This window comes from Pan paniscus, chromosome 7, assembly GCF_029289425.2.
Source record: "Pan paniscus chromosome 7, NHGRI_mPanPan1-v2.0_pri, whole genome shotgun sequence".
Lineage (NCBI taxonomy): Eukaryota > Metazoa > Chordata > Mammalia > Primates > Hominidae > Pan > Pan paniscus.
The window spans coordinates 101,780,444-101,802,094 of NC_073256.2; the positions used below are offsets into that span (position 1 = coordinate 101,780,444).

A 21,651-nucleotide genomic window follows, 5' to 3' on the forward strand; every position below is an offset into this window, starting at 1 on the left:
AGCCTGTTTTCCCAGCACCATTTTTTTAAATAGGGAATCCTTTCCCCATTTCTTGTTTTTGTCAGGTTTGTCAAAGATCAGATGGTTGTAGATGTGTCGTATTATTTCTGAGGGCTCTATTCTGTTCCATTGGTCTACGGTAACCAAAACGGCAACCGATAGCATGCTCTTTGGTTACTGTAGCCTTCTACTGTAGCTTGAAGTCGGACAGCTTGATGCCTCCATCTTTGTTCTTTTGGCTTAGGATTATGTTGGCAGTGGGGGCCGTTTTGTGGTTCCATATGAGCTTTAAAGCAGTTTTTTCCAGTTCTGTGAAGAAAGTCATTGGTAGTTTGATGGGGATGGCATTGAATCTATAATTTACCTTGGGCAGTATGGCCATTTTCACGATATTGATTCTTCCAATCCGTGATGGTGGAATATTCTTCCATTTGTTTGTCTCCTCTTTTAGTTCGTGGAGCAATGCTTTGTAGTTCTCCTTGAAGAGGTCCTTCACATCCCTTGTTAGTTGGATTCCTAGGCATTTTATTCTCTTTGAAGCAATTGTGAATGGGAGCTCACTCATGATTTGGCTCTCTGTTTGCCTCTTATTGGTGTATAAGAATGCTTGTGATTTTTGCACCTCGATTTTGTATCCTGAGACTTTGCTGAAGTTGCTTATCAGCTTAAGGAGATTTTGGACTGAGACGATGGGGTTTTCTAAATATTCAATCATGTCATCTGCAAACAGGGACAATTTGACTTCCTCTTTTCCTAATTGATTTCTCTTTATTTCTTTCTCCTGCCTGATTGCCCTGGGCAGAAGTTCCAACACTATGTTGAATAGGAGTGGTGAGAGAGAGCATCCCTGTCTTGTGGCAGTTTGCAAAGGGAATGCTTCCACTTTTTGCCCATTCAGTATGATATTGGCTGTGGGTTTGCCCTAAATAGCCCGTATTATTTTGGGAGATGTCCCATCAATACCTAATTTATTGAGAGTTTTTGGCATGAAGGGCTGTTGAATTTTGTCGAAGGCCTTTTCTGCATCTGTTGAGATAATCACGTGGTTTCTGTCTTTGGTCCTGATTATACGCTGGATTATGTTTATTGTTTTGCATATGTTGGACCAGCCTTGCATGTCAGGGATGAAGCCCACTTCATCATGATGGATAAGCTCTTTGATGTGCTGCTGGATTCGGTTTTCCAGTATTTTATGGAGGATTTTCCCATCGATGTTCCTCAGGGACATAGGCCTAAAATTCTCTTTTTGGGTTGTGTCTCTCTCAGGCTTTGGGATCAGGATGATGCCGGCCTCATGAAATGAGTGAGGGAGGATTCCCTCTTTTTCTGTTGATTGGAATAGTTTCAGAAGGCATGGTACCAGCTCCTCCTTGTCCTTCTGGTAGAATTCGGCTGTGAATCCGTCTGGTCCTGGAGTTTTATTGCTTGATAGGCTGTTAATTATTGCCTCAATTTCAGAGCCTTTTAGTGATCTACTCAGGCATTCAACTTCTTCCTGGTTTACTCTGGGGAGGTTGTATGCGTCCAGGAATTTATCCATTTCTTCTAGATTTTCTAGTTCATTAGCTTAGAGGTGCTGATAGTATTGTCTGATGGTAGTTTGTATTTCTGTGGGATCGGTGGTGATATCCCCTTTATCATTTTTTACTGCATCTGTTTGATTCTTCTTTCTTTTCTTCTTTCTTAGTCTTGCTAGTGCTCTATCAATTTTGTTGATCACTGCAAAAAACCCGCTCCTGGATTCATTGATTTGTTGAAGGGTTTATTGTGTCTCTATCTCCATCAGTTCTGCTCGGATCTTAGTTATTTCTTGCCTTCTGCTAGTTTTTGAATGTGTTTGCTCTTGCTTCTCTCATTCTTTTAATGGTGATGTTAGGGTATGCATTTTTGATTTTTCCTGCTTTCTCTCGTGGGCAATTAGTGCTATAAATTTCCCTCTACACACTGCTTTAAATGTGACGCAGAGATTCTGGTATGTTGTGCCTTTGTTTTCATTGGTTTCAGAGAATATCTTTCTTTCTCCCTTCATTTCGTTATGTACCCAGTACTCATTAAGGAGCAGGGTGTCCGGTTTCCATGCAGTTGAGCGGTTTTGAGTGAGTTTCTTTATCCTGAGGTCTACTTTGATTGCAATGTGGTCTGAGAGACCGTTTGTAGTAATTTCTGTTATTTTACATTTACTGAGGAGTGCTTTACTTCCAACTATGTGGTCAATGTGGAAATAAGTGTGATGTGGTGCTGAGAAGCATGTATATTCTGTGGATTTGGGGTGGAGCGTTCTGTAGATGTCTCCTAGGTCCGCTTGGTGCAGAGCTGAGTTCAATTCCTGGATATCCTTTTTAGATTTCTGTCTCGTTGGTCTGTCTAATGTTTACAGAGGGCTGTTAAAGTTTCCCATGATTATGATGTGGGAGTCTAAGTCTCTTTTGATCACACTTTAAAGATCAAAAGGTAGAAGCGCAAAGACATTATCTGTGCAATATTAGAAACCTAGTAAGTGGTGGAATTTGGCCTTGAACCCAGATATCTAACTCCAGAGCCTAAGTGCTTCACCCACCTCACTGTGGTGCCTCTCGAGAAAAACAGGTAAGCACACATTCAGAAAGCTGGTGGGCCGGGGGGCTGGCCTTGTACTCAGAGGCCATGGAAGTCCCACGTGGGGTGGCTAGTGGTGTAAGGACAGAGGTCTCGGATGGGCAGAGGGATGTGGACAGGCGCGAGGGGGCGCGGCAGGGACTCGGGGGACTGGGAGTGGCGGCTCGGTGCTGCGGGAGGCGATTAGTGGAAGGACAGAGGTCTGGGAAGGGCAGAGGGATGGGGACAGGCCCGAGGGTCCGCGGCAGGGATTCCGGGGGACTGGGAGTGGCCGGTTGGGGTTACTCTTGGCTTTTTGCCCTCTCCTGCCGTCGACTGCTCCGGTTTCTTTGGCCTTGCGGCGAGGTGGACAGGGTGAGCTCTCGGGACTGATGGCGGTTGTGGAAGGGGCCTGGGGCCAAGGACAGGCCAGGGCGGCGGGAGAGGCGGACCGGTGGCGTGGCTGGATCTGGGCGCGCTGTCGGACCTTCCACATCACCAGCTGCAGGCAGGCGTTTGCGTCCTCGCTGGAGTTGTGGCCGTCCTGGCTGTCCTGGATGATCTGTCCCAGGTAGTCGGCCGCGAGATTCCTGAGGGAACGCTTGTAGGGGAAACCCAGGTAGTGCGGGAAGAGCACGGCCGTGTCCACCACGGTGCTGTGGATGAGCTTCAGGGCCAGCAGATCGCTCTCCAGGCTGTGCCCGATGAGGATGGTTTGGGCGCTGAAAAAGCTCAGCAGGATGGCTTGCACTTGGGGCAAGGTGATGCTCGTCTTGGCGACGTCGGCCTCGGTGACTCCGGAAAACCTGGTGTTGTAGTCCACGATCTCGTTGTCGGGCTTGACGAAGGTGTCGTACACCACTCGCATGTCGGCGTCCACCACGGTGACGCGGGTCAGCTCTAGGCCATGCGTGGTGTAGCACATCTCACAGTCCAAGGCGTAGATTCCTGGATAAGCGTCTCTGGACAACTCTTTCTTGAAGGTCTCCACGAAGCCATCGAGGCTGTCCTTGCGGCCGTCCCGCACGTGCTGCTTTGCCACCTGGCAGCCCACAGAGCCAGGAGCAGCTGCACAGCAGGTGTACTGGCTAACCCGGCCTCCAGCCACCTGGCTCGAGCGGACCCGCCCCCAGTGATAATAACACAACTGGTCGCGTACACAGCGGCCCGAGGAGGACACCAGGTACTCGGTGCCACAACGGCAGCAGACCCTGCAGGAGGAGTCGCCGGGCCCCTTCCCCTGGCCAGTGAAGAGGACGGCGCCTCCGGGCCGCTCGGGGTGCGGGAAGGGGTAGCCGTTCTCCTCGAGCTGGTCCTGGCTGAGCAGGAACTCCTGGAGGCGGCTGTACAGGGCGGCCCTGCTGAGGCCCGGCATGGAGCTGGGGGTCAGGCCCTTCAGTCTCTTGAGGGTGTTCAGGACCACGTTCAGGTACCTGTTCTTGTTGGGGCTGCAGTCGTAGGCCACCTTCTCCTCGTTCAGCGCCTTCTCCTCGGCCTCCTGCTTGGAGGCGCAGAACTTGAGACACTCTTCGGTGAACAGTTGGAGATAGCCTCGGCGGAGGACGGTGGGGACTTGGCACCCAGACCTTCGGAGGACAATAGGTTTCTTCAAACTCGGTAAGGATGGACGACGGACGATTCGCTTAGAGCTGATGGTGGTGGTGGTCTTGCATGCCATCCCTGACCTGTTGCGCGTCTTCCCTGGCTGTCTGCCGACCTTGGAGCCACTGGAGCGTTGGCTGCTGCTGGCCACGCGGGTTCTCTTGGCATCTGTGCAACCTGTGACCAAGCAAGGGCTGGAAGACTGGGCGATCGTCTTCCTCTTCCTGGGGGCTGAGATGCGGACTCCCGAGGGCCTCTCTGTCAGCCTTGGGGCGGCTGGCAAGCAGCAGGCCGATCCCCTCTGTGCAGGGAAGTAGCACGCCTCCGTCACCACCTTGGGACACGCTGGGGGCACCGCCGGACCCCTGTTCTGGGGCTCCGCCTGGATGTCCACAAATGCGGAGGCCTGGTTGTGCATCCTTGGCACCCGGAGCCCGAAGCTCTGGGCAGGCTGATGAGAGGGCAGGGGGAATTCTGGAGCCTCGAGGGCCGCCTCCTCGGCCACCTTCTTAGCTTCTGGGTATCCAGGTGGGAACCAGCAGGGAGCTGTGGCTCGCAACATCTTGCTGCCTTCGGGAGCACCGGCCTGGCTCTGCTCCGCTCCCAACTGGCGGCTTCTTGCCTCCAGGGCCGCCTCCTCGGCCACCTTCTTAGCTTCTGGGTATCCAGGTGGGAACCAGCAGGGAGCTGTGGCTCGCAACATCTTGCTGCCTTCGGGAGCACCGGCCTGGCTCTGCTCCGCTCCCAACTGGCGGCTTCTTGCCTCCAGGGCCGCCTCCTCGGCCACCTTCTTAGCTTCTGGGTATCCAGGTGGGAACCAGCAGGGAGCTGTGGCTCGCAACATCTTGCTGCCTTCGGGAGCACCGGCCTGGCTCTGCTCCTCTCCCAACTGGCGGCTTCAATGAGTGCCGCGGCCGCCACCCGTCGCCTTTATAGACGCACAGGGCAGAGTGGGTGGGACTTCTCCTTGATAGGTTGCTGCTTCCATCCAATCACACTGAGCCTCATCTTCCACCAGACTCCAGCTTGGGAATGCCTCAAGGGGTGCACTAATGGAATCAACTGGAACTCCTGGTTGCTAACCTTGGAGCTAGGTTGCTTTTCCTGAGTTAATTAACTGTCCCTGCAGGGCAGTCCTATAATGGCTACTGGAATTGGGCCACCTAGGATTCATTTCAGCGTCAGGGAGTTTGGTCAACTTGCTTGGGCCCACACAGCACCCCATGGAGCCAGGACTGGGCCAGCAGTCTGCTGCATGCTGCAGGGCAGGATCTCTCTGGGGTTGCGTTTCCCTCTTCTGTGCACTCCTCCGCTGCGGGCAAATTGAGGACAGGAAGTGGACCGCACCCACTTCTCTCCCACGACTTGGGCAATGTTCAACACAGGGGTTCTTCAAAAGGTTCATAGAAAATGCACATGGTGAAGAAACTATGCATGGGTTTCCACTGGTTTGCACTCAAAGAAACTTGTCCGAACTTCTTATAACCTTTCTGAACTAGATCGAGTTTGAGGCACTGAGAAGGATGAGACATCCACTGAAAAGGACTCCTATCAGAGCAACATGAATTCCACGAAAATTGCAGCAAGAGCAAACATCAAATTTCTGGTGAAGCTTGGGTGGAAGAATGAAGAAATCATTGATGTTTTCACAAAAGCTTCTAAGGACACTACCCCAAAGAAATGAACTCTTTACGAATGTATAGCTTGTTTCAAGAAGAGGTGAGAAGATGTGGGAGATGAATCCTGCAGTGGCTGTGAAAACCACTGTGCCCAGATCAGCTGCAGTTACGACGAGAGCTATCAGTGGAAATTTTAAACAGGAGGGATCACGATCCTGACGCATCCCTCTGACAAATTGTAACCGGAAGTTGGAACATGGCTTTACCAATATGACCTCGAAGGCAAAGCATCATCAAAGCGATGGCTACCGAGAGGTGGCAGTGGTCCAGTCAAAGGAAAAGGAGGCCAGTCAGGAGCCAACATCATGGCATCAGTGTTTTGGGACACTCAAGGCATTTTGCTTGTTGACTTTCTGAAGGGCCAAACATCTGCTTATTAGGAGAGTGTTCCGAGAAGCTTAGAGAAAGCTTTGGTAGAAACATGCTGGGAAAGTCTCACTAGATCCCTGTTCACCACCTCAGTGCTCTGCTCATTCCTCTCATCAAACAAGGGCAATTGTGTCAGTTTCAATGGGCAGTCCTTAGGAATGCACCTTACGGGCTGCTTTCATTCCTTCTAAATTCTTTTTGTTTCCTAATTATACAAAGTCTCCTTGCCTTGCTTGGAAAGATGAGAGAAAGTCTCCTTGCCTTGCTTGGACAGATGAGAGATGAGATCCTCCTCTTCTCTCCCAGGACAGAATGGTCAGACTTGAGTTTCCTTTCTCCTCACTCTTCTCCTCCTTGAGGGAGGTGCTGTGCCGGACAGACCTGCTCCCGTGTCTAGACACGGGTAGACTCGTTGAAGATCCTCACAGGCAATCCTCCTTGGGGTCAAAGGGGAAGGATTTATTTCTTCAGGGCTCAGTAGTCCTCATCCTTACGCGCACCTTCACCAGCCCAGGGCGGGGTAGCGGAGGGTGAAAGGGCGTGGCTCACAGCCCGTTTCTTCCGCTCGGGCGTCTCCTGGGAGGAACCCTTGTCCAGTGAGCGGGTCTTCGTCTCCACCAAATTCCCTAGGGGGACATTTCTGGCAGCCCTTCTTGTTCAGCAGCTTACGGGGGTCAGGTGGACCTCTGCTAGTCACCAGCCTGAAGCCCTTACTCCATTTCAGCTATTTTGGCAGTTGCCTAGGTGACTTTTGAACCTCGTTACCCAGAACAGCCAACGGAGGAGGGGTGAGAAGAGTGGCCGTCTGGGTTTGCCGCATCGTGCTGCCTTAGAGGAGTTGTGCAGTCTTCGGTTGTGTGATACTTCACCTGGCTGATTTCTGGGAATGCCTCCACAAATTCGCTAAATTCAGTAGCTTTTGCCTTCCAAGATTCACCTGGTTGGTGTGTTGCACCCATTCACTAGTCATTTACATTAGGTATATCTCTTAATGCTATCCCTCCCCCTCCCCCCGCCCATGACAGGCCCCGGTGTGTGATGTTCCCCTTTCTGTGTCCAAGCGTTCTCATACTTCAATTCCCACCTATGAATGAGAACATGCGGTGTTTGCTTTTTTTGTCCTTGCGATAGTTTGCTAAGAATGATGGTTTCCATCTTCATCCGTGTCCCTCCAAAGGGGATGAACTCATGCTTTTTCATGGCTGCATAGTATTCCATGGTGTATTTGTGCCACATTTTCTTAATCCAGTCTATCATTGATGGACATCTGGGTTGGTTCCAAGTCTTTGCTACTGTGAATGGTGCCGCAATAAACATACGTCTGCGTGTGTCCTTTTAGCAGCATGATTTCTAATCCTATGGGTATATATACCCAGCAATGGGATGGCTGGGTCAAACGGTATTTCTATTTCGAGATCCTTGAGGATTCGCCACACTATCTTCCACTACCGTTGAACTAGTTTACAGTCCCACCAACAGTGTAAAAGTGTTCCTATTTGTCCACTACCTCTCCAGCACCTGTTGTTTCCTGACTTTTTAATGATCGCTATTCTAACTGGTGTGAGATGATATCTCATTGCGGATTTGATTTGCATTTCTCTGATGGCCAGTTTTGATGAGCATTTTTTCATGTGTCTGTTGGCTGCATAAATGTCTTCTTTTGAGAAGTGTCTCTTCATATCCTTCCCCCACTTGTTGATGGGCTTGTTTGGTTTTTCTTGTAACTCTGTTTGAGGTCTTAGTAGATTCTGGATATTAGCCTTTTGTCAGATGAGTAGATTGCAAAAATGTTCTCCCTTTCTGCAGGATGCCTGTTCACTCTCATGGGAGTTTCTTTAGCTATGCAGAACGTCTTTAGTGTAATTAGATGCTGTTTGTCAATGTTGGCTTTCGTTGCCATTGCTTTTGGCGTTTTAGACATGAGGTCCTTGCCCATGCCTTTGTCCTCAATGGTATTGGCTGGGTTTTCTCCTAGGGTTTGTATGGTTTAAGATCTAACATTTAAGTCTTTCATCTGTCTTGAATTAATTTTTGTACAAGGTGTAAGGAAGGGATCCGATTTCAGCTTTCGACATATGGCTAGCCTGTTTTCCCAGCACCATTTTTTAAATAGGGAATCCTTTCCCCATTTCTTGTTTTTGTCAGGTTTGTCAAAGATCAGATGGTTGTAGATGTGTCGTATTATTTCTGAGGGCTCTATTCTGTTCCATTGGTCTACGGTAACCAAAACGGCAACCGATAGCATGCTCTTTGGTTACTGTAGCCTTCTACTGTAGCTTGAAGTCGGACAGCTTGATGCCTCCATCTTTGTTCTTTTGGCTTAGGATTATGTTGGCAGTGGGGGCCGTTTTGTGGTTCCAGATGAGCTTTAAAGCAGTTTTTTCCAGTTCTGTGAAGAAAGTCATTGGTAGTTTGATGGGGATGGCATTGAATCTATAATTTACCTTGGGCAGTATGGCCATTTTCACGATATTGATTCTTCCAATCCGTGATGGTGGAATATTCTTCCATTTGTTTGTCTCCTCTTTTAGTTCGTGGAGCAATGCTTTGTAGTTCTCCTTGAAGAGGTCCTTCACATCCCTTGTTAGTTGGATTCCTAGGCATTTTATTCTCTTTGAAGCAATTGTGAATGGGAGCTCACTCATGATTTGGCTCTCTGTTTGCCTCTTATTGGTGTATAAGAATGCTTGTGATTTTTGCACCTCGATTTTGTATCCTGAGACTTTGCTGAAGTTGCTTATCAGCTTAAGGAGATTTTGGACTGAGACGATGGGGTTTTCTAAATATTCAATCATGTCATCTGCAAACAGGGACAATTTGACTTCCTCTTTTCCTAATTGATTTCTCTTTATTTCTTTCTCCTGCCTGATTGCCCTGGGCAGAAGTTCCAACACTATGTTGAATAGGAGTGGTGAGAGAGGGCATCCCTGTCTTGTGGCAGTTTGCAAAGGGAATGCTTCCACTTTTTGCCCATTCAGTATGATATTGGCTGTGGGTTTGCCCTAAATAGCCCGTATTATTTTGGGAGATGTCCCATCAATACCTAATTTATTGAGAGTTTTTGGCATGAAGGGCTGTTGAATTTTGTCGAAGGCCTTTTCTGCATCTGTTGAGATAATCACGTGGTTTCTGTCTTTGGTCCTGATTATACGCTGGATTATGTTTATTGTTTTGCATATGTTGGACCAGCCTTGCATGTCAGGGATGAAGCCCACTTCATCATGATGGATAAGCTCTTTGATGTGCTGCTGGATTCGGTTTTCCAGTATTTTATGGAGGATTTTCCCATCGATGTTCCTCAGGGACATAGGCCTAAAATTCTCTTTTTGGGTTGTGTCTCTCTCAGGCTTTGGGATCAGGATGATGCCGGCCTCATGAAATGAGTGAGGGAGGATTCCCTCTTTTTCTGTTGATTGGAATAGTTTCAGAAGGCATGGTACCAGCTCCTCCTTGTCCTTCTGGTAGAATTCGGCTGTGAATCCGTCTGGTCCTGGAGTTTTATTGCTTGATAGGCTGTTAATTATTGCCTCAATTTCAGAGCCTGTTAGTGGTCTACTCAGGCATTCAACTTCTTCCTGGTTTACTCTGGGGAGGTTGTATGCGTCCAGGAATTTATCCATTTCTTCTAGATTTTCTAGTTCATTAGCTTAGAGGTGCTGATAGTATTGTCTGATGGTAGTTTGTATTTCTGTGGGATCGGTGGTGATATCCCCTTTATCATTTTTTACTGCATCTGTTTGATTCTTCTTTCTTTTCTTCTTTCTTAGTCTTGCTAGTGCTCTATCAATTTTGTTGATCACTGCAAAAAACCCGCTCCTGGATTCATTGATTTGTTGAAGGGTTTATTGTGTCTCTATCTCCATCAGTTCTGCTCGGATCTTAGTTATTTCTTGCCTTCTGCTAGTTTTTGAATGTGTTTGCTCTTGCTTCTCTCATTCTTTTAATGGTGATGTTAGGGTATGCATTTTTGATTTTTCCTGCTTTCTCTCGTGGGCAATTAGTGCTATAAATTTCCCTCTACACACTGCTTTAAATGTGACGCAGAGATTCTGGTATGTTGTGCCTTTGTTTTCATTGGTTTCAGAGAATATCTTTCTTTCTCCCTTCATTTCGTTATGTACCCAGTACTCATTAAGGAGCAGGGTGTCCGGTTTCCATGCAGTTGAGCGGTTTTGAGTGAGTTTCTTTATCCTGAGGTCTACTTTGATTGCAATGTGGTCTGAGAGACCGTTTGTAGTAATTTCTGTTATTTTACATTTACTGAGGAGTGCTTTACTTCCAACTATGTGGTCAATGTGGAAATAAGTGTGATGTGGTGCTGAGAAGCATGTATATTCTGTGGATTTGGGGTGGAGCGTTCTGTAGATGTCTCCTAGGTCCGCTTGGTGCAGAGCTGAGTTCAATTCCTGGATATCCTTTTTAGATTTCTGTCTCGTTGGTCTGTCTAATGTTTACAGAGGGCTGTTAAAGTTTCCCATGATTATGATGTGGGAGTCTAAGTCTCTTTTGATCACACTTTAAAGATCAAAAGGTAGAAGCGCAAAGACATTATCTGTGCAATATTAGAAACCTAGTAAGTGGTGGAATTTGGCCTTGAACCCAGATATCTAACTCCAGAGCCTAAGTGCTTCACCCACCTCACTGTGGTGCCTCTCGAGAAAAACAGGTAAGCACACATTCAGAAAGCTGGTGGGCCGGGGGGCTGGCCTTGTACTCAGAGGCCATGGAAGTCCCACGTGGGGTGGCTAGTGGTGTAAGGACAGAGGTCTCGGATGGGCAGAGGGATGTGGACAGGCGCGAGGGGGCGCGGCAGGGACTCGGGGGACTGGGAGTGGCGGCTCGGTGCTGCGGGAGGCGATTAGTGGAAGGACAGAGGTCTGGGAAGGGCAGAGGGATGGGGACAGGCCCGAGGGTCCGCGGCAGGGATTCCGGGGGACTGGGAGTGGCCGGTTGGGGTTACTCTTGGCTTTTTGCCCTCTCCTGCCGTCGACTGCTCCGGTTTCTTTGGCCTTGCGGCGAGGTGGACAGGGTGAGCTCTCGGGACTGATGGCGGTTGTGGAAGGGGCCTGGGGCCAAGGACAGGCCAGGGCGGCGGGAGAGGCGGACCGGTGGCGTGGCTGGATCTGGGCGCGCTGTCGGACCTTCCACATCACCAGCTGCAGGCAGGCGTTTGCGTCCTCGCTGGAGTTGTGGCCGTCCTGGCTGTCCTGGATGATCTGTCCCAGGTAGTCGGCCGCGAGATTCCTGAGGGAACGCTTGTAGGGGAAACCCAGGTAGTGCGGGAAGAGCACGGCCGTGTCCACCACGGTGCTGTGGATGAGCTTCAGGGCCAGCAGATCGCTCTCCAGGCTGTGCCCGATGAGGATGGTTTGGGCGCTGAAAAAGCTCAGCAGGATGGCTTGCACTTGGGGCAAGGTGATGCTCGTCTTGGCGACGTCGGCCTCGGTGACTCCGGAAAACCTGGTGTTGTAGTCCACGATCTCGTTGTCGGGCTTGACGAAGGTGTCGTACACCACTCGCATGTCGGCGTCCACCACGGTGACGCGGGTCAGCTCTAGGCCATGCGTGGTGTAGCACATCTCACAGTCCAAGGCGTAGATTCCTGGATAAGCGCCTCTGGACAACTCTTTCTTGAAGGTCTCCACGAAGCCATCAAGGCTGTCCTTGCGGCCGTCCCGCACGTGCTGCTTTGCCACCTGGCAGCCCACAGAGCCAGGAGCAGCTGCACAGCAGGTGTACTGGCTAACCCGGCCTCCAGCCACCTGGCTCGAGCGGACCCGCCCCCAGTGATAATAACACAACTGGTCGCGTACACAGCGGCCCGAGGAGGACACCAGGTACTCGGTGCCACAACGGCAGCAGACCCTGCAGGAGGAGTCGCCGGGCCCCTTCCCCTGGCCAGTGAAGAGGACGGCGCCTCCGGGCCGCTCGGGGTGCGGGAAGGGGTAGCCGTTCTCCTCGAGCTGGTCCTGGCTGAGCAGGAACTCCTGGAGGCGGCTGTACAGGGCGGCCCTGCTGAGGCCCGGCATGGAGCTGGGGGTCAGGCCCTTCAGTCTCTTGAGGGTGTTCAGGACCACGTTCAGGTACCTGTTCTTGTTGGGGCTGCAGTCGTAGGCCACCTTCTCCTCGTTCAGCGCCTTCTCCTCGGCCTCCTGCTTGGAGGCGCAGAACTTGAGACACTCTTCGGTGAACAGTTGGAGATAGCCTCGGCGGAGGACGGTGGGGACTTGGCACCCAGACCTTCGGAGGACAATAGGTTTCTTCAAACTCGGTAAGGATGGACGACGGACGATTCGCTTAGAGCTGATGGTGGTGGTGGTCTTGCATGCCATCCCTGACCTGTTGCGCGTCTTCCCTGGCTGTCTGCCGACCTTGGAGCCACTGGAGCGTTGGCTGCTGCTGGCCACGCGGGTTCTCTTGGCATCTGTGCAACCTGTGACCAAGCAAGGGCTGGAAGACTGGGCGATCGTCTTCCTCTTCCTGGGGGCTGAGATGCGGACTCCCGAGGGCCTCTCTGTCAGCCTTGGGGCGGCTGGCAAGCAGCAGGCCGATCCCCTCTGTGCAGGGAAGTAGCACGCCTCCGTCACCACCTTGGGACACGCTGGGGGCACCGCCGGACCCCTGTTCTGGGGCTCCGCCTGGATGTCCACAAATGCGGAGGCCTGGTTGTGCATCCTTGGCACCCGGAGCCCGAAGCTCTGGGCAGGCTGATGAGAGGGCAGGGGGAATTCTGGAGCCTCGAGGGCCGCCTCCTCGGCCACCTTCTTAGCTTCTGGGTATCCAGGTGGGAACCAGCAGGGAGCTGTGGCTCGCAACATCTTGCTGCCTTCGGGAGCACCGGCCTGGCTCTGCTCCGCTCCCAACTGGCGGCTTCTTGCCTCCAGGGCCGCCTCCTCGGCCACCTTCTTAGCTTCTGGGTATCCAGGTGGGAACCAGCAGGGAGCTGTGGCTCGCAACATCTTGCTGCCTTCGGGAGCACCGGCCTGGCTCTGCTCCGCTCCCAACTGGCGGCTTCTTGCCTCCAGGGCCGCCTCCTCGGCCACCTTCTTAGCTTCTGGGTATCCAGGTGGGAACCAGCAGGGAGCTGTGGCTCGCAACATCTTGCTGCCTTCGGGAGCACCGGCCTGGCTCTGCTCCTCTCCCAACTGGCGGCTTCAATGAGTGCCGCGGCCGCCACCCGTCGCCTTTATAGACGCACAGGGCAGAGTGGGTGGGACTTCTCCTTGATAGGTTGGTGCTTCCATCCAATCACACTGAGCCTCATCTTCCACCAGACTCCAGCTTGGGAATGCCTCAAGGGGTGCACTAATGGAATCAACTGGAACTCCTGGTTGCTAACCTTGGAGCTAGGTTGCTTTTCCTGAGTTAATTAACTGTCCCTGCAGGGCAGTCCTATAATGGCTACTGGAATTGGGCCACCTAGGATTCATTTCAGCGTCAGGGAGTTTGGTCAACTTGCTTGGGCCCACACAGCACCCCATGGAGCCAGGACTGGGCCAGCAGTCTGCTGCATGCTGCAGGGCAGGATCTCTCTGGGGTTGCGTTTCCCTGCTCTCTGCACTCCTCCGCTGCGGGCAAATTGAGGACAGGAAGTGGACCGCACCCACTTCTCTCCCACGACTTGGGCAATGTTCAACACAGGGGTTCTTCAAAAGGTTCATAGAAAATGCACATGGTGAAGAAACTATGCATGGGTTTCCACTGGTTTGCACTCAAATAAACTTGTCCGAACTTCTTATAACCTTTCTGAACTAGATCGAGTTTGAGGCACTGAGAAGGATGAGACATCCACTGAAAAGGACTCCTATCAGAGCAACATGAATTCCACGAAAATTGCAGCAAGAGCAAACATCAAATTTCTGGTGAAGCTTGGGTGGAAGAATGAAGAAATCATTGATGTTTTCACAAAAGCTTCTAAGGACACTACCCCAAAGAAATGAACTCTTTACGAATGTATAGCTTGTTTCAAGAAGAGGTGAGAAGATGTGGGAGATGAATCCTGCAGTGGCTGTGAAAACCACTGTGCCCAGATCAGCTGCAGTTACGACGAGAGCTATCAGTGGAAATTTTAAACAGGAGGGATCACGATCCTGACGCATCCCTCTGACAAATTGTAACCGGAAGTTGGAACATGGCTTTACCAATATGACCTCGAAGGCAAAGCATCATCAAAGCGACGGCTACCGAGAGGTGGCAGTGGTCCAGTCAAAGGAAAAGGAGGCCAGTCAGGAGCCAACATCATGGCATCAGTGTTTTGGGACACTCAAGGCATTTTGCTTGTTGACTTTCTGAAGGGCCAAACATCTGCTTATTAGGAGAGTGTTCCGAGAAGCTTAGAGAAAGCTTTGGTAGAAACATGCTGGGAAAGTCTCACTAGATCCCTGTTCACCACCTCAGTGCTCTGCTCATTCCTCTCATCAAACAAGGGCAATTGTGTCAGTTTCAATGGGCAGTCCTTAGGAATGCACCTTACGGGCTGCTTTCATTCCTTCTAAATTCTTTTTGTTTCCTAATTATACAAAGTCTCCTTGCCTTGCTTGGAAAGATGAGAGAAAGTCTCCTTGCCTTGCTTGGACAGATGAGAGATGAGATCCTCCTCTTCTCTCCCAGGACAGAATGGTCAGACTTGAGTTTCCTTTCTCCTCACTCTTCTCCTCCTTGAGGGAGGTGCTGTGCCGGACAGACCTGCTCCCGTGTCTAGACACGGGTAGACTCGTTGAAGATCCTCACAGGCAATCCTCCTTGGGGTCAAAGGGGAAGGATTTATTTCTTCAGGGCTCAGTAGTCCTCATCCTTACGCGCACCTTCACCAGCCCAGGGCAGGGTAGCGGAGGGTGAAAGGGCGTGGCTCACAGCCCGTTTCTTCCGCTCGGGCGTCTCCTGGGAGGAACCCTTGTCCAGTGAGCGGGTCTTCGTCTCCACCAAATTCCCTAGGGGGACATTTCTGGCAGCCCTTCTTGTTCAGCAGCTTACGGGGGTCAGGTGGACCTCTGCTAGGCACCAGCCTGAAGCCCTTACTCCATTTCAGCTATTTTGGCAGTTGCCTAGGTGACTTTTGAACCTCATTACCCAGAACAGCCAACGGAGGAGGGGTGAAAAGAGTGGCCGTCTGGGTTTGCCGCATCGTGCTGCCTTAGAGGAGTTGTGCAGTCTTCGGTTGTGTGATACTTCACCTGGCTGATTTCTGGGAATGCCTCCACAAATTCGCTAAATTCAGTAGCTTTTGCCTTCCAAGATTCACCTGGTTGGTGTGTTGCACCCATTCACTAGTCATTTACATTAGGTATATCTCTTAATGCTATCCCTCCCCCTCCCCCCGCCCATGACAGGCCCCGGTGTGTGATGTTCCCCTTTCTGTGTCCAAGCGTTCTCATACTTCAATTCCCACCTATGAATGAGAACATGCGGTGTTTGCTTTCTTTGTCCTTGCGATAGTTTGCTAAGAATGATGGTTTCCAGCTTCATCCGTGTCCCTCCAAAGGGGATGAACTCATGCTTTTTCATGGCTGCATAGTATTCCATGGTGTATTTGTGCCACATTTTCTTAATCCAGTCTATCATTGATGGACATCTGGGTTGGTTCCAAGTCTTTGCTACTGTGAATGGTGCCGCAATAAACATACGTCTGCGTGTGTCCTTTCAGAAGCATGATTTCTAATCCTATGGGTATATATACCCAGCAATGGGATGGCTGGGTCAAATGGTATTTCTATTTCGAGATCCTTGAGGATTCGCCACACTATCTTCCACTACCGTTGAACTAGTTTACAGTCCCACCAACAGTGTAAAAGTGTTCCTATTTGTCCACTACCTCTCCAGCACCTGTTGTTTCCTGACTTTTTAATGATCGCTATTCTAACTGGTGTGAGATGATATCTCATTGCGGATTTGATTTGCATTTCTCTGATGGCCAGTTTTGATGAGCATTTTTTCATGTGTCTGTTGGCTGCATAAATGTCTTCTTTTGAGAAGTGTCTCTTCATATCCTTCCCCCACTTGTTGATGGGCTTGTTTGGTTTTTCTTGTAACTCTGTTTGAGGTCTTAGTAGATTCTGGATATTAGCCTTTTGTCAGATGAGTAGATTGCAAAAATTTTCTCCCTTTCTGCAGGATGCCTGTTCACTCTCATGGGACTTTCTTTAGCTATGCAGAACGTCTTTAGTGTAATTAGATGCTGTTTGTCAATGTTGGCTTTCGTTGCCATTGCTTTTGGCGTTTTAGACATGAGGTCCTTGCCCATGCCTTTGTCCTCAATGGTATTGGCTGGGTTTTCTCCTAGGGTTTGTATGGTTTAAGATCTAACATTTAAGTCTTTCATCTGTCTTGAATTAATTTTTGTACAAGGTGTAAGGAAGGGATCCGATATCAGCTTTCGACATATGGCTAGCCTGTTTTCCCAGCACCATTTTTTTAAATAGGGAATCCTTTCCCCATTTCTTGTTTTTGTCAGGTTTGTCAAAGATCAGATGGTTGTAGATGTGTCGTATTATTTCTGAGGGCTCTATTCTGTTCCATTGGTCTACGGTAACCAAAACGGCAACCGATAGCATGCTCTTTGGTTACTGTAGCCTTCTACTGTAGCTTGAAGTCGGACAGCTTGATGCCTCCATCTTTGTTCTTTTGGCTTAGGATTATGTTGGCAGTGGGGGCCGTTTTGTGGTTCCATATGAGCTTTAAAGCAGTTTTTTCCAGTTCTGTGAAGAAAGTCATTGGTAGTTTGATGGGGATGGCATTGAATCTATAATTTACCTTGGGCAGTATGGCCATTTTCACGATATTGATTCTTCCAATCCGTGATGGTGGAATATTCTTCCATTTGTTTGTCTCCTCTTTTAGTTCGTGGAGCAATGCTTTGTAGTTCTCCTTGAAGAGGTCCTTCACATCCCTTGTTAGTTGGATTCCTAGGCATTTTATTCTCTTTGAAGCAATTGTGAATGGGAGCTCACTCATGATTTGGCTCTCTGTTTGCCTCTTATTGGTGTATAAGAATGCTTGTGATTTTTGCACCTCGATTTTGTATCCTGAGACTTTGCTGAAGTTGCTTATCAGCTTAAGGAGATTTTGGACTGAGACGATGGGGTTTTCTAAATATTCAATCATGTCATCTGCAAACAGGGACAATTTGACTTCCTCTTTTCCTAATTGATTTCTCTTTATTTCTTTCTCCTGCCTGATTGCCCTGGGCAGAAGTTCCAACACTATGTTGAATAGGAGTGGTGAGAGAGGGCATCCCTGTCTTGTGGCAGTTTGCAAAGGGAATGCTTCCACTTTTTGCCCATTCAGTATGATATTGGCTGTGGGTTTGCCCTAAATAGCCCGTATTATTTTGGGAGATGTCCCATCAATACCTAATTTATTGAGAGTTTTTGGCATGAAGGGCTGTTGAATTTTGTCGAAGGCCTTTTCTGCATCTGTTGAGATAATCACGTGGTTTCTGTCTTTGGTCCTGATTATACGCTGGATTATGTTTATTGTTTTGCATATGTTGGACCAGCCTTGCATGTCAGGGATGAAGCCCACTTCATCATGATGGATAAGCTCTTTGATGTGCTGCTGGATTCGGTTTTCCAGTATTTTATGGAGGATTTTCCCATCGATGTTCCTCAGGGACATAGGCCTAAAATTCTCTTTTTGGGTTGTGTCTCTCTCAGGCTTTGGGATCAGGATGATGCCGGCCTCATGAAATGAGTGAGGGAGGATTCCCTCTTTTTCTGTTGATTGGAATAGTTTCAGAAGGCATGGTACCAGCTCCTCCTTGTCCTTCTGGTAGAATTCGGCTGTGAATCCGTCTGGTCCTGGAGTTTTATTGCTTGATAGGCTGTTAATTATTGCCTCAATTTCAGAGCCTGTTAGTGGTCTACTCAGGCATTCAACTTCTTCCTGGTTTACTCTGGGGAGGTTGTATGCGTCCAGGAATTTATCCATTTCTTCTAGATTTTCTAGTTCATTAGCTTAGAGGTGCTGATAGTATTGTCTGATGGTAGTTTGTATTTCTGTGGGATCGGTGGTGATATCCCCTTTATCATTTTTTACTGCATCTGTTTGATTCTTCTTTCTTTTCTTCTTTCTTAGTCTTGCTAGTGCTCTATCAATTTTGTTGATCACTGCAAAAAACCCGCTCCTGGATTCATTGATTTGTTGAAGGGTTTATTGTGTCTCTATCTCCATCAGTTCTGCTCGGATCTTAGTTATTTCTTGCCTTCTGCTAGTTTTTGAATGTGTTTGCTCTTGCTTCTCTCATTCTTTTAATGGTGATGTTAGGGTATGCATTTTTGATTTTTCCTGCTTTCTCTCGTGGGCAATTAGTGCTATAAATTTCCCTCTACACACTGCTTTAAATGTGACGCAGAGATTCTGGTATGTTGTGCCTTTGTTTTCATTGGTTTCAGAGAATATCTTTCTTTCTCCCTTCATTTCGTTATGTACCCAGTACTCATTAAGGAGCAGGGTGTCCGGTTTCCATGCAGTTGAGCGGTTTTGAGTGAGTTTCTTTATCCTGAGGTCTACTTTGATTGCAATGTGGTCTGAGAGACCGTTTGTAGTAATTTCTGTTATTTTACATTTACTGAGGAGTGCTTTACTTCCAACTATGTGGTCAATGTGGAAATAAGTGTGATGTGGTGCTGAGAAGCATGTATATTCTGTGGATTTGGGGTGGAGCGTTCTGTAGATGTCTCCTAGGTCCGCTTGGTGCAGAGCTGAGTTCAATTCCTGGATATCCTTTTTAGATTTCTGTCTCGTTGGTCTGTCTAATGTTTACAGAGGGCTGTTAAAGTTTCCCATGATTATGATGTGGGAGTCTAAGTCTCTTTTGATCACACTTTAAAGATCAAAAGGTAGAAGCGCAAAGACATTATCTGTGCAATATTAGAAACCTAGTAAGTGGTGGAATTTGGCCTTGAACCCAGATATCTAACTCCAGAGCCTAAGTGCTTCACCCACCTCACTGTGGTGCCTCTCGAGAAAAACAGGTAAGCACACATTCAGAAAGCTGGTGGGCCGGGGGGCTGGCCTTGTACTCAGAGGCCATGGAAGTCCCACGTGGGGTGGCTAGTGGTGTAAGGACAGAGGTCTCGGATGGGCAGAGGGATGTGGACAGGCGCGAGGGGGCGCGGCAGGGACTCGGGGGACTGGGAGTGGCGGCTCGGTGCTGCGGGAGGCGATTAGTGGAAGGCCAGAGGTCTGGGAAGGGCAGAGGGATGGGGACAGGCCCGAGGGTCCGCGGCAGGGATTCCGGGGGACTGGGAGTGGCCGGTTGGGGTTACTCTTGGCTTTTTGCCCTCTCCTGCCGTCGACTGCTCCGGTTTCTTTGGCCTTGCGGCGAGGTGGACAGGGTGAGCTCTCGGGACTGATGGCGGTTGTGGAAGGGGCCTGGGGCCAAGGACAGGCCAGGGCGGCGGGAGAGGCGGACCGGTGGCGTGGCTGGATCTGGGCGCGCTGTCGGACCTTCCACATCACCAGCTGCAGGCAGGCGTTTGCGTCCTCGCTGGAGTTGTGGCCGTCCTGGCTGTCCTGGATGATCTGTCCCAGGTAGTCGGCCGCGAGATTCCTGAGGGAACGCTTGTAGGGGAAACCCAGGTAGTGCGGGAAGAGCACGGCCGTGTCCACCACGGTGCTGTGGATGAGCTTCAGGGCCAGCAGATCGCTCTCCAGGCTGTGCCCGATGAGGATGGTTTGGGCGCTGAAAAAGCTCAGCAGGATGGCTTGCACTTGGGGCAAGGTGATGCTCGTCTTGGCGACGTCGGCCTCGGTGACTCCGGAAAACCTGGTGTTGTAGTCCACGATCTCGTTGTCGGGCTTGACGAAGGTGTCGTACACCACTCGCATGTCGGCGTCCACCACGGTGACGCGGGTCAGCTCTAGGCCATGCGTGGTGTAGCACATCTCACAGTCCAAGGCGTAGATTCCTGGATAAGCGCCTCTGGACAACTCTTTCTTGAAGGTCTCCACGAAGCCATCGAGGCTGTCCTTGCGGCCGTCCCGCACGTGCTGCTTTGCCACCTGGCAGCCCACAGAGCCAGGAGCAGCTGCACAGCAGGTGTACTGGCTAACCCGGCCTCCAGCCACCTGGCTCGAGCGGACCCGCCCCCAGTGATAATAACACAACTGGTCGCGTACACAGCGGCCCGAGGAGGACACCAGGTACTCGGTGCCACAACGGCAGCAGACCCTGCAGGAGGAGTCGCCGGGCCCCTTCCCCTGGCCAGTGAAGAGGACGGCGCCTCCGGGCCGCTCGGGGTGCGGGAAGGGGTAGCCGTTCTCCTCGAGCTGGTCCTGGCTGAGCAGGAACTCCTGGAGGCGGCTGTACAGGGCGGCCCTGCTGAGGCCCGGCATGGAGCTGGGGGTCAGGCCCTTCAGTCTCTTGAGGGTGTTCAGGACCACGTTCAGGTACCTGTTCTTGTTGGGGCTGCAGTCGTAGGCCACCTTCTCCTCGTTCAGCGCCTTCTCCTCGGCCTCCTGCTTGGAGGCGCAGAACTTGAGACACTCTTCGGTGAACAGTTGGAGATAGCCTCGGCGGAGGACGGTGGGGACTTGGCACCCAGACCTTCGGAGGACAATAGGTTTCTTCAAACTCGGTAAGGATGGACGACGGACGATTCGCTTAGAGCTGATGGTGGTGGTGGTCTTGCATGCCATCCCTGACCTGTTGCGCGTCTTCCCTGGCTGTCTGCCGACCTTGGAGCCACTGGAGCGTTGGCTGCTGCTGGCCACGCGGGTTCTCTTGGCATCTGTGCAACCTGTGACCAAGCAAGGGCTGGAAGACTGGGCGATCGTCTTCCTCTTCCTGGGGGCTGAGATGCGGACTCCCGAGGGCCTCTCTGTCAGCCTTGGGGCGGCTGGCAAGCAGCAGGCCGATCCCCTCTGTGCAGGGAAGTAGCACGCCTCCGTCACCACCTTGGGACACGCTGGGGGCACCGCCGGACCCCTGTTCTGGGGCTCCGCCTGGATGTCCACAAATGCGGAGGCCTGGTTGTGCATCCTTGGCACCCGGAGCCCGAAGCTCTGGGCAGGCTGATGAGAGGGCAGGGGGAATTCTGGAGCCTCGAGGGCCGCCTCCTCGGCCACCTTCTTAGCTTCTGGGTATCCAGGTGGGAACCAGCAGGGAGCTGTGGCTCGCAACATCTTGCTGCCTTCGGGAGCACCGGCCTGGCTCTGCTCCGCTCCCAACTGGCGGCTTCTTGCCTCCAGGGCCGCCTCCTCGGCCACCTTCTTAGCTTCTGGGTATCCAGGTGGGAACCAGCAGGGAGCTGTGGCTCGCAACATCTTGCTGCCTTCGGGAGCACCGGCCTGGCTCTGCTCCGCTCCCAACTGGCGGCTTCTTGCCTCCAGGGCCGCCTCCTCGGCCACCTTCTTAGCTTCTGGGTATCCAGGTGGGAACCAGCAGGGAGCTGTGGCTCGCAACATCTTGCTGCCTTCGGGAGCACCG

At 50.9% G+C, this 21,651-nt stretch overlaps 1 protein-coding gene across 1 annotated transcript; it reads right to left on the reverse strand.

Moving 5' to 3' along the window:
• Window positions 1-2,665: 2,665 nt before the first annotated feature.
• LOC134730909 (exonuclease GOR-like) lies at window positions 2,666-4,237 on the reverse strand (the record flags this gene model as incomplete). Its single annotated transcript, XM_063606582.1, has 1 exon — window positions 2,666-4,237. A coding segment is annotated over one exon (1,572 nt), but the record flags the coding sequence as incomplete, so codon positions are not given.
• Window positions 4,238-21,651: the final 17,414 nt, after the last annotated feature.